This window comes from Heteronotia binoei, chromosome 5 (genome assembly GCF_032191835.1).
Source record: "Heteronotia binoei isolate CCM8104 ecotype False Entrance Well chromosome 5, APGP_CSIRO_Hbin_v1, whole genome shotgun sequence".
In the NCBI taxonomy this organism is placed as follows: domain Eukaryota; kingdom Metazoa; phylum Chordata; class Lepidosauria; order Squamata; family Gekkonidae; genus Heteronotia; species Heteronotia binoei.
Window position 1 is genome coordinate 15,374,998 of NC_083227.1, and position 12,826 is coordinate 15,387,823.

A 12,826-nucleotide genomic window follows, 5' to 3' on the forward strand; every position below is an offset into this window, starting at 1 on the left:
CTTTTCCTTTGCAGCACTTAAGGGGTTAAATCACAGAGCTGGCTGCTAGAGAAGCAGAGGAAGGAAGGAGGGGAGGAAAACAGGAGAGGCTCATTTCCTGGTGTATGTGTGTGGGAGAGGAGACTTTGCCACTGAATCGGGAGGGCTTCATGTGTGCAAGATTAAAAGGTAAAGGTAGTCCCCTGTGCAAGCACCAGTCGTTTCCGACTCTGGGGGTGACGTTGATTTCACAACGTTTTCACGGCAGACTTTTTATGGGGTGGTTTGCCATTGCCTTCCCCAGTCATCTACACTTTCCCCCCAGCAAGCTGGGTGCTCCTTTTACCGACCTCGGAAGGATGGAAGGCTGAGTCAACCTGGAGCTGGCTACTTGAACCCAGCTTCCGCCAGGGTTGTGAGCAGAGCTTTGACTGCAGTACTGCAGCTTTGCAACTCTGTGCCACGGGGCTCTTTCTGTGCAACATTAGGCAAAGGCTTTGCTGCTGGATCCTGGGAAGGTTTACTCAAAAGTAAGTCATGGGGGGGGATAAGCTTTTCAATCCTGGAAGAGAGAGACATGCTGCTGTCTGTGTATTTCTGGTGGGGAGTTGGCAAGAGAGCCAGTTTGGTGTAGTGGTTAAGCGTGCAGACTCTTATTTGGGAGAACCAGGTTTGATTCCCCACTCCTCCACTTATAGCTGCTGGAATGGCCTTAGGGTTGCCAAGTCCAATTTAAGAAATATCTGGGGACTTTGGGGGAGGAGCCAGGAGACCTCAGGGTGGAGCCAAGATCAAGGCTGTGACAAGCATAATTGAACTCCAAAGGGAGTTCTGGCCATCACATTTAAGGGGACGGCACACCTTTTCCATGCCTTTCTTCCATAGGAAATAATAAAGGATAGGGGCACCTTCTTTTGGGGCTCATAGAATTGGACCCCCTGGTCCAACCTTTTTGAAATTTGGGGGATATTTTGGGGAGAGGCACTAGATGCTGTACTGAAAATTTGGTGCCTCTACCTCAAAAAACAGCTCCCCCAGAGCCCCAGATACCCGCAATCAATTTTCCATGATTTTCTATGGGAATAAATCTCCATAGGGAATAACAGAGTTCCCAACAGACATTTCCCTCCCCTCCCCCCGCTTTCTGACGATCCTGAAGCGGGGGGAGGGCCTCCAAACCAGGGGATCCCCTGTCCCCACCTGGGGATTGGCAACCCTAAATGGCCTTGGGTCAGCCATAGCTCTGGCAGAGGTTGTCCTTGAAAGGGCAGCTTCTGGGAGAGCTCTCTCAGTCCCACCTACTTCATAAGGTGTCTGTTGTGGTTGGAGGGGAAGGTAAAGGAGATTGTAAGCCGCTCTGAGACTGATTCAGAGAGAAAGGTGGGGTATAAATCTGCAGTCTTCTTCTTCTATTAAATAATTTTAAAACATAAGGATCTGTTTCTAAGAAAGCCCTTCCCTAGAGAAAAAAGGTGGAGCCAGTTACCTCCGGGTGGTCTCTCACTTGCCCTTCCAAGACAAAGGGATTGAGAGATTATTAGCGGATCACATCCAGGGTCACTTCTGGGATAGCTGATCTACCCTATTATGTCTCTGTCTCTCTATATATACACCCCAGGAGTAACCAAATGGGAGCAATCATAGAAGCTGATTGGCCACCTAACCTTTCATTTATTTTTGGTTGATGCTTCCTCCCAGTGGGCTGTTCTCATAGTGGTTCACAGCCTCCTCCTGTTCCTGTTCACCCAGCCAGCCCCTCTGCCCTGACACCCCTCTGCCTTTTCCCCTCCGCTGGCTGTTTGGGCAGAGTTCTGGTCTCATGTGTCCACCCTCTGGTGGAGACACCTGCCATGGTTAAGCCATTACTAGTCACTGTGTCTCACACTCCAGTTCACCCTGGGACAGACCGATCCCCAGAAATCAGTGCCCAAGCTCATAACTTGCACAACAGATTTTTATTTTCCTGAAGGGCCAAACGGGCATATCTAAAAAAAAGCTTGGTATGCAGAGTATAGCCTAAACAACATCAGGCCTCATTTTGGGCAGGAGCTCACAGGAGCAGAGCTCTGGAACCACTAAATTTGATGGTGGTCTTTCTTTCTTTAAACTCCTCCCTCCCCCAATACTTGCTTCTGGCCTCCATTGTTCAAAACCCCTGTGAGAGTTTGGGTGAAGATTTGCCAAACTTTCTAATATCCCCTCCTCACAAAAAAAAAAGTGGGAAAATAACCAAACTGTATAAAGCAGACTGTTGTAAGCTGCCCTGAGCCCCCTTGCAAGATAGGGCGGGATAGAAATCCAAAAAAATTGAAATAAAAATAAAAATGGAAATCTTTCTCATGCCACTGTGGCACATGGAAGAAAGTAAAAAAGTATGATGGGAGTAAGGTTTTATGAGGACGGTTCTAGTTCAAGAAGCATTTCAAGGTAGATGCTGAGTTGATATAATTTTGTACACCTTCCAGTGACGTCAGGGATAGGTGGCATATGCAAATAAGTTGTGTTAATGAGCTCCGGCACCTCTTTTTCTATGAAATGACCCCTGAACATATATATTTTTTTATTTTGCGAATTTAGAGTCCACCCTTTCCCAAGATGGGCTCAGGGAGGATTACAACACAATGACATTAATCCTGACCCGCAAACTACAACAAGGACAATTCTTCTGATCCACTGGAGCATCTCTTGGGTGCCTCTTGACCAGGGTCAGTGAAGTAGCAGCATCATCTTTTTGTATCTTTCTTTCTTTTTGATATCTTTCCCTCTCCCTCTTTATAGTTGCACAAGTAAGAGTATCTTTCCAGTTCTGGAGGTGACCCAAAAGAAAGGAAAAGAGATGGAAGGACATGTCCCAGAAGAACCTGGAAATGACAAGAGACCAAGCAGAGGTCCCCATCCCACCCAAGCAGGAAGCGGTGCTGAATTCTGGGGGAAAGTTGTGCCAGAAATCATGGCTCAGGACACTATGACAGCAGAATTACGCAGCCACTGCTTCCGACAGTTCTGTTACCATCAGGCTGATGGGCCCCGAGAGCTTTGCAGCCGGCTCCATGGACTTTGCAACCACTGGCTGGAGCCAGAGAGGCGCACCAAGAAGCAGATCCTGGACCTGGTGATCCTGGAGCAGTTCCTGACTCTCCTGCCCCAGGAAATGCAGAGCTGGGTCAGAGGATGTGGGCCGGAGACCAGTTCCCAAGCGGTGGCCCTGGCTGAAGGTTTCCTCCTGAGTCAGGCAGAGGAGAAGAGGCAGGCAGAACAGGTGAGGCAATTTCCTCTGCTTGTTTCAAGCAACAACCTTACCCGGAGTCTTCCCTGCCAGATATTTCCACCTCTCAAGAGTTCACTAGGCTGGGAAGAAAACACAACCCTAATTCTTGCCCCTGTGGTCGAAGCAGCTCTGCTGGTCGATGCAGGGAGAAGACTCTGGGAGGGGGGCAGGATCCATCTGCTGTGCCTGTTCCATGCCTTCTCTTACTCTTGCTGCTCTTTCAGGTGTGGGGGCCATCCATGAAGATGGAAGGGACGTTCCCTGAGGCAGAAGGAACTCCATCCGAGGAAGGGCAGAGGGCTCTGGCCCAGGAGGGTGCCCAAGATGCCCTCTCATGTGGTAAGGCTGTTTTGTGGCTTGATGGGATTGAGGCACACCATGAAGATCTTGGGTAGATAAGGGGAATAGTTGTGTAACCAGCTTAGATTTAATTTGCGGGACTCAGTACCATAGGATGTACTGATAAATTCACTTTAACGGGGCTTAAACGGATTCCTGGAATAAAACTGCATTTGGCGTCATGGTTAAGAGCACAGACTCTAATCTGGGAATTCTGGGTTTTACTCCCCACTCCTCTGCATGTGCAGTTGCTGGTGTGACCTTGGATGAGTGTAATAGAGGGTCTAGCTAACTATATCACAATTCATAAAAACGTGTAACATTTAATGTAAAGGATACACAAAAATGAATTTTAAAACATATTGTCTGACTGTCAGACTGCATAAATTTGCAAGCCATGTGCAATTTCACATATACATTTGATGGACTTCCAATCACCACAACAACCGTATGCGTTTCAGGCCCTATGGGCTTTCCTCAGCGGTCAGTATATAAAATGTACAAAGACACACATCCAGGAATAAAAATGATAGAAAGCAGGTGGTGCTTGTAGAATTATCAAATAAAGAGAAAAAAGGGAGAAAAAACAAAATTATTTTATGTATTCATTTTTGAATTTCATTGTTAATTATTTTTTATTTTTTTACCTTGAAATTATTGTAAGTTGTTGCTTTACTTTATATGATGTGTGGTTACTTAAAATTATATAAAGTAAGCCATAGCTAGATAGTCCTGAAAACTTCACACACGCATCAGAATATTCACCTTCATGGTTCTCTAAAAAAATAAAGAAAACACATTTTAAAACACATATACAGTATGGCTTGTGTGCCATTAGTAAGCAACTTTTGATGGTGTTACCTCATATCCTGTGATATTAGATACTCTGCACCAGGTTTGTTGGCTAATAGTATATGCATGTATGTATATGTATTGGGAACTCAGTCAGCCTGTGAGTGTGAAGTGGGGAAGGAGGGGGAAATAGACAAGTTTACAAGCTCTTCTCTGTCAAGGCAAAGAGAGATGTATAATGATGCAAACTGAGGTCTGTGATTTATGTGGTACATGTATATTCCCTTTTCCCACTAGTGCCGAAAAATATTCCCTAACCTTTCCCTGTGCTGGTCTTTTGGGGACTGTTATTCCTGTGTCATTCTTAAAAATCTTAACACTTTCTTTCCACAGAAAGATAAAAGTACATACGTATGCACTTGACAACACAAGCATGGTAGAAGGAAACTTTTTTAAAAAGGAAAAGCTACGTGTAATATTTGTTCATGTCTTGAAGCTCTCAAATCTCTGACATTTATTCTATGTGGCTCTTACATTGAGCAGTTTAGTACAGTGCAAAGTGTCATATTGCTTATATAGGCTGGGGGAAGAAGAAGAAGAAGAAGAAGATATTGGATTTATATCCCGTCCTCCACTTCGAAGAGTCTCAGAGCGGCTCACAATCTCCTTTATCTTCCTCCCCCACAACAGACACCCTGTGAGGTGGGTGGGGCTGGAGAGGGCTCTCACAGCAGCTGCCCTTTCAAGGACAACCTCTGCCAGAGCTATGGCTGACCCAAGGCCATGCTAGCAGGTGCAAGTGGAGGAGTGGGGAATCAAACCCGGTTCTCCCAGATAAGAGTCCGTGCACTTAACCACTACACCAAACTGGCTCTCCATGATGATGCAGTTAGGATGATGCAGTTAGGATGAATGATGCAATCATCGTGTGTGCGGGCGGGTGGGGACCATACATTGTGAACGTGCCACTCAAGAGTTGCAGGAGAAATAGAGGAAAGGGAAAAAGTGCCAGTGTGATAATGATTATCAATGCAACCCCACAAAAAATACGCAAAGAGCAACATAATATCAAACACATTCAGTCCACTTCCTCATTCAGGGCATGTAGATGTAACATGTTTAGAGTGTGAATCCAATAGGTCTCTCTCACTCTCAGACATTGCAAAAGTTGTAGGAGCTTGGATCTTTTCCATCACCCAGAAGCACAGTTGTTTATCCAAGGCTAACTCCCCAAGGCTCAGGTTTATCTAATTCCCCAAGGCTCATGAGGACCTGGTACTTCTCTTCTGCCTCACCCACAATGTTTCTAAAAATCATTGCAGATTTTCTTGAGTGTACCTTGCGAGAGGTTTAACAGTGCTGGAAACTGGTGTGTGTGAAGCAGGATTCAGGTCAGTAAATTAAATGCAAAGGCTCATCTAATGATCTTCCTTTTTCCTTTGTCTCCCTTGCAGTCAGTCCACAGGTGCTCTCAAGCTGTCGTCTTTGGATAGATGTGGAAGCAGCTGCTGCACCTCTGGTCCAGGTAGGGGAGATGAGAGGGAGAGTGGCCTGGGGTCCCCCCTTCCTTTTCAGTGGGGCTTTTGTTCCAGCACTTGTTTTTAAGGTACCTGGACAGGAGAGGCTTTGAACCCCACTCCCTTTACACCTGTCAAGCTCTCCATCCTGCATATATCTGAAATTAGCCTTTCCATTGTGCATTCTCTGCCTGGCGTAATCTCTGACGAGGAAACCTGCTTTCTCTTTCAGTGTCCCTTTTCCTTCGAGGAGGTGGCCGTGTATTTCACAGAGGCCGAGTGGACCCTGCTGGATCAGGTCCAAAGAGCTCTCTACAGGGAGGTGATGCTGGAGAACTATTGGAGCGTGGCCTCTCTGGGTAAGGATCTTTCATAGGTGCCAGAGGTGCAAATTGCTGCCATTGGGGTGGTGCATAGGTCGAAGTATCGAACACAAATCATTATCAGGCAGGCCCTACTACTTGTCCTCTACTGGGGGTCTCGAGGAGTGCTAACAATGTTCTTTGCAGCTGGGTAGACTGGCCTAAGACATGAATGTCAGATGTATTGTAAAAATAATTATAAAATATAGGTGCTGTGGTGACAGATTGAATAGCCGAGGGTGGAGAAGCTTGCTCCTTCCTTCCTTCCGCTCTCATATATCTGATGTTTATTCTATGTGGCTCTTATGTTAAGAAAGCTTGGCCTTTTCTGGTCTCATGCCATCTGGTATCAGGTGGTCTTCCAAATCTAATCATGGAGCTTGCTTGATGAAACCTCTAGAAGATGATAGCTTCACTCTTACCTCCCTCCTCCCATCTTGTTTAAAACAACACAGGTTCCCATGATAGCCCAATTGCCCCATTCTTGAATGTGGCCATAAAAGAGATAAAATAAACACCCAACCTCACGCCGTGTGGAAATCACATAGCAACTTATTACTGATTGTAACAATGATTGTAACAATTCTCTCCTCTGTGCGCCCAACAACTTGTGATTTGGACCCGTGCCCCTCTTGGCTAATTAAATCTTGCCTGAGGGAGCTCAGATGTCTTTTACGGGACATCATAAACAGATCCCTCCTGGAGGGGCGTTTCCCAACGCCCTTAAAAGAGGCCTTGGTCCGTCCCCTCTTGAAAAAAAGTACAGCAGACCTGGCTGAATTGGCAAACTACCGACCAGTCTCGAATTTACCGTTTTTAGATAAAACTATAGAGAGGGAAGTGGCGTTGCAGTTGCAGGGTTTTCTGGATGACGCTTCCATCCTAGACCCTTGCCAGTCCGGCTTTCGCCCAGGCCATGGGACGGAGACGGTGCTGGTTGCCTTGGCAGATGACCTCCAGCGGCATCTGGATCGAGGCGGTGTGGCGGTGCTGATGCTGCTAGACCTGTCGGCCATGTTTGACACAGTCGACCATCGGCTACTGACCCACCGCCTTGCCGATGTTGGGGTTAGGGGGTTGGCCTTACAATGGCTCTCCTCCTTCCTCGAGGATCGGGGACAAAGGGTGGCAATTGGGGGTGAGCTCTCCCAGAGAGGCACACTACATTGTGGGGTGCCTCAGAGAGCAGTTCTCTCACCGATGCTATTTAATATCTATATGCGCCCCCTTGCCCAGATCGCCAGGAGGTATGGGCTCGGGTGTCACCAGTATGCTGATGACACCCAGCTTTATCTGCTAATGGATGGCCGGCCCGGCTGCGTCCCAGAGAACCTGGACCTGGCACTGCAGGCTGTGGCAACTTGGTTAAGGCTGTGTGGGCTGAAACTGAATCCAGCGAAGACAGAGGTCCTTTGCTTGGGTCTGGGCACTCTGGGGGGGGGGGGGAAATATCTCTCCCGGTTTTTGATGGGGCGCCATTGAAAGCGGCGTGCTGAGTCAGGAGCCTGGGAGTTCTTCTGGAGCCTTCATTATCAATGGAGGCCCAGATAGCAGCCACCGCCAAGTCAGCCTTTTTTCATCTGAGGCGGGCAAGGTGGTTGGCTCCCTTCCTAGAGCGTCAGGACCTGGCAACAGTGATCCATGCAACGGTCACCTCGAGATTGGATTACTGTAATGCCCTCTACATGGGGCTGCCTCTGTGCCAAACCCGGAAGCTGCAGCTGGTGCAGAACGCAGCTGCCAGACTGTTGTTGGGGCTCCCAAAATGGGAGCACATACAGCCGGGGCTGTGTGAACTGCACTGGCTGCCAGTTATATACCGGATTCGTTACAAAGTGCTGGTTATCACCTTTAAAGCCCTATATGGCCGAGGACCTGCCTACCTTAGGGACCGTCTCTCCGCGTATGAACCCCAGAGAGCACTGAGGTCAGCAGGGAAGAACCTGCTGACTATTCCCGGGCCAAAAGAGGTAAAGCTACAGAGTACCCGCACTCGGGCCTTCTCTGCTGTGGCTCCATGCCTATGGAACCAGCTTCCGGAGGATATGCAGGCCCTGCAAGACTTTGAACAGTTCCTCAGGGCCTGCAAGACCATCCTTTTCTGAATGGCCTTCACCGACCAAGAGAAAGACTGCTGAGCAAGCTTACCATCTGTATAATAGCACCAACATATTAGTTAATTGTATTGCTTTTAGAATTTTAATAGAGTTTTAATTAAATTGTTGAATTGTATTCTACTGTTAAATATTATACAATGTAAATTATTGACTTGTGTTGTTAGCCGCCCTGAGCCTGCCTCGGCGGGGAGGGCGGGATACAAATAAAAATTGATTGATTGATTGACAATATCTATATCCTGTAAAAAGTCAAAATAGTACAAGATAGTACAAAATATACAAACTACGGGAGAGCATACATAAGGTTCTCCATCCACAATGCACTCTTACGCCTACTGATTCTTCTGTGACCAATGTCCAAATCTATTAATAATAATGAAGTCCGACGACCATGAGAACCGATCCAAAAATCGTTTAGAGCCTCCAAGCCCTTCTTCCAGGGACTGTCTTCTCCAATATTTACGGGAAAAGGTGGAATATAAGCCTATTAAATAAATAAAATATAACATGCAGTAGATAAGCAGTGCCAAAAGCCGACATTTGTATTTCAGTATGTCTCATTCATTCAGTCTTTCTTTCACAATGTTTCCTTATCATTACGGAACGTTTCTGCAAATTCCATTCGTGTCTGCTGCTCTAATGTTAAGAAAGTTTGGCCTCCCCGGTCTCTTGCCATCTGGTATTAGGTGGTCTTCGAGATCCAATCTCAAAGTTCTCTTGATGGACCCTCTAGAAGATGAACCCTTGCTCTTGCCTCCCTCCTCCCATCTTGTTAGAAAACTGAATGCAGGTTCCCATGATGGCCCAATTGCCCCATTCTTGAATCTGGCCTTAAAAGAGATACGTATTCAGGCAGGCCCTATTATGGACACTTGCAAGGCCTAATATTCCCATTAACCCCTGGGAAGAAATCAGGGTGCTTTGCCTAACAAGGGTGTATTTCCTTCTCAAATGAGCTGGCTATGAGTGGGTATCCTTAAGTTATATGCCAAAGAAATGGGCAAGGGATAGGAATGCAGAGGTTCTGCTTTTCTTCTTGCCAACTCTTGGTTCGGTAGAATTATAAAGCTCCCTGGGTTAGGAGCAGTGTTCCCTATAAGCTGATTTAGCGTGAGCTAGTACACGGATTTTTAACCTCCAGCTCACACATTTTTGTCTTAGCTCAGGAAGGATGACCCCAGAGCACACTAATTTATGCAGCTCACACCTTTAATGCCAGTAGCTCACAAAGCAGAATTTTTGCTCACAAGACTCTGCAGCTTAGAGGGAACATTGATTAGGAGGGAAGGATGCCTTCTGGCACCTGAAATCTGGAGGCTCAGATTCTGGTCCTAAGCTCAGTGGTGGGTCTTCAGGGGCTGTAGTGTACTTCTGTACTGGATATTCTGGGGAAAGGTATGTGTGTGGGAGGTAGGTTTTTTTGATAAGATCAGCCAAGCTTGAAGAGGCCAAAGGGGCCATCAGTCCTTTCCTACTGCATTCGCAGAGATGCCTTGAGACCTTCCTTGCCCTCCCAGGATGTAATGGGGTTTCCTTTTTTATTCCAGCAGGGGATGATCAAAGGAATGAGGAGGTTGAGGAACTGCATCATCTATCGCCCGATGAAGTCAAGAATGAAGATGGGAGAGGAAACTTTAGGGATGAAGGTACACCTAAGGGGCAGAAAGGCAGCCGCACGGTCAAGAAGAGAGAGAAACCCATTCCTTGCCAAGGGGGGGATGTTTATGAAGTAATTCACATGGTGGAAGAAACATACAAGTGTGTGGAGTGTGGAATGAGCTTCTCAGATAAAACCCAATATAATCTCCATTTGCAAATGCACGGTGGAATGGAGAGCCATCAATTTTTGGAGGATAAAAAGAGCTTCCTTTGTAGGGCAGAGCTCCTTGTAGATCAAGAGACCGATGCAGGAGAGAGATATTTTAGGTTCTCAGGCCAGGGTGAAGGTTACTCACAGAATTTAGACCTTATTAAACACCAAAAGATTTGTTCAGAGGACAAGCCATTTATCTGTTCAGAGACTGGAATGGCATTCTCTGATGGAAACAGGCGTAATGTGCATTTCCCAAAGCACAGTATAATGAAGATATGTAAATGCTTTTATTGTGGAAAGTACTTTAAATACAGGACAGAGCTTCTTGCGCACCAAAGAATACATATAGGGGAAAAACCTTTTGAATGCTCAGAGTGTGGAACAAGGTTCAGGCGGAGGAGCCATCTGCAGCGGCATCTCAGAGCCCACACAGGGGAAAAACCTTTTGAATGCTCCGAGTGTGGAAAGAGATTCCTTCGAAATAGTGACCTTCAACGGCACCTAAGAACGCACACAGGGGAGAATCCTTTCGAATGCTTAGTGTGTGGGAAGAAATACAGTCAGAGTTGCAACCTTCAAGCACATCTGTCAACACACACTGGAAAGAAACTATTTGAATGTCCAGAGTGTGGAAAGAGATTCAAATGGAGTAGCCGTTTTCAAGAGCATCAAAGAATACACAGTGGGGAGAAACCTTTTGAGTGCTTAGAGTGTGGGAAAAGATTCAGTCAGAATGGCCATCTTCTTGGGCACCAAAGAATGCACACAGGGGATAAACCTTTTGAATGTTCAGAGTGCGGGCTAAGATTCAGTTGGAGTAGCCGTCTGCAGCAGCATCTAAGAACCCACACAGGGGAAAAACCTTTTGAATGCTCAGAGTGTGGAAAGAGATTCCTTCGAAATAGTGACCTTCAACGGCACCTAAGGACCCACACAAAGGAGAACCCTTTTGAATGCTCCGTGTGTGGGAAGAGATTCAAGTCGAGTAGCAGTCTTCAACGGCATCAAAGAATACACAAGGGGGAAAAGCCTTATGTGTGCTCAGAGTGTGGGAAAAGATTCAGTCAGACTGGCAATCTTCTTGTGCATCAAAGAATACACACAGGGGAGAAACCTTTTGAATGCTTAGAGTGTGGAACAAGATTCAGGCGGAGGAGCAATCTGCAGCATCATCTAAGAACCCATACAGGGGAAAAACCTTTCGAATGCTTGGAGTGTGGAAAGAGATTCATTCGAAATAGTGACCTTCAGTGGCACCTAAGAACCCACACAGAGAACCCTTTTGAATGCTCAGTGTGTGGGAAGAAATACAGTCAGAGTTGCGACCTTCAAAAGCATCTATCAACACACACTGTAGAGAAACTATTTGAATGTCCAGAGTGTGGAAAGAGATTCAAGTGGGGTAGCGAACTTCAACGGCATCAAAGAATACACATGGGGGAGAAACCTTTTGAGTGCTCAGAGTGTGGAAAAAGGTTCAGTCAGAATGGCAATCTTCTTGTGCATCAAAGAACCCACACAGGGGAGAAACCTTTTGAATGCTCAGAGTGTGGGATAAGATTCAGGCGGAGTACCCACCTGCAGCGTCATCTAAGAACCCACACAGGGGACAAGCTTTTGAACACTCAGAGTATGGAAAGCCATTCAGATGGAGTGATGTTCTTCAACAGCATCTAAGAATTCACACCAACAAAAAAATCTTTGGAATGCTCAGAGTGTGAAAAAGGGATTCATTCATCAAAGCTGTGATCTTCAAAAATGACTATGAACTCACCCTTGGAGAATCCTTCTGAATGCTCAGAGTATACGAAGGGATTCTGTCAGCCTGGCCACCTTCAACAACATCAATGAACCCGCACAAGGGGAAGCCATGTGACTGCTTAACTTGTGAAAAGGGCATCTCTTATTTCACACCTAAAAGACAACCACAGACTATAGAAACCGTGTAAACTCTTGTAAAGTCTTTGCATCTGCCCAGAATCTTACCGTAACCTGAAAGAACTGATAATGCAGAGAAATGTCTCCCCCCCCCCCCGCCCCATGAGTGCTGGAACTCTGGTTTCCCAAATGGCTCCGTTTTCTCTTTATAGCCAAAGGAGGGAAGGGAGAACTGTGACTCAGTTGCATTCCAGGTGTGCTGAGAGCTGCCTGCTTTGCCACACATCTGGCCCTTCCCTTTCCTTAGAGGTAGGAAGTGAACAGGAAGTTCCCAGGCAGGCTTTGGGGTACTTCCCAGCAATGCACTGGCCAAATGTAATATTTTTCCTGTTTAAATAGGACTGCTGAGGAAGAAACATGGTGTTTTTAAATGCAGCTTCATATAGAGAAGGAGACCTTCGTGCAAAGGTGTCCCCAGTGGCAGCCATTTTCTGTCAGACCGTGTAGGATGGACCAACCTTGTTCCAGGTAAGATGGACCAACAAGGAAACAATTTTGCCACTCTGTATGCTTTAAAAGCCTGCTCTAGTCCTTGTAACATCTAGCTAGGGCATGAGTAGGAACCGTGGAAAGAAGGGTGCGTTTCTAACCAAATTTCCTTTGTTCTTCTGTTTGCTGGTCTGGTGCTTTGCTAAACGTATGCTTGTAAACATTTCCTTTTGAATAAATATTTTAACCTTCTGATGCAAGTAGTGATACTC

General features: G+C 46.4%; 1 protein-coding gene across 1 annotated transcript; it reads left to right on the plus strand.

Moving 5' to 3' along the window:
- Window positions 1-83: 83 nt before the first annotated feature.
- LOC132571052 (zinc finger protein 420-like) lies at window positions 84-12,809 on the plus strand. The gene is made up of 6 exons (XM_060237687.1): window positions 84-168; window positions 2,758-3,238; window positions 3,472-3,586; window positions 5,833-5,903; window positions 6,128-6,254; window positions 9,922-12,809. Exons 2-6 carry the CDS (start codon window positions 2,816-2,818, stop codon window positions 11,862-11,864), a joined length of 2,679 nt encoding a protein of 892 aa, XP_060093670.1. The 5' UTR covers window positions 84-168; window positions 2,758-2,815; the 3' UTR covers window positions 11,865-12,809.
- Window positions 12,810-12,826: the final 17 nt, after the last annotated feature.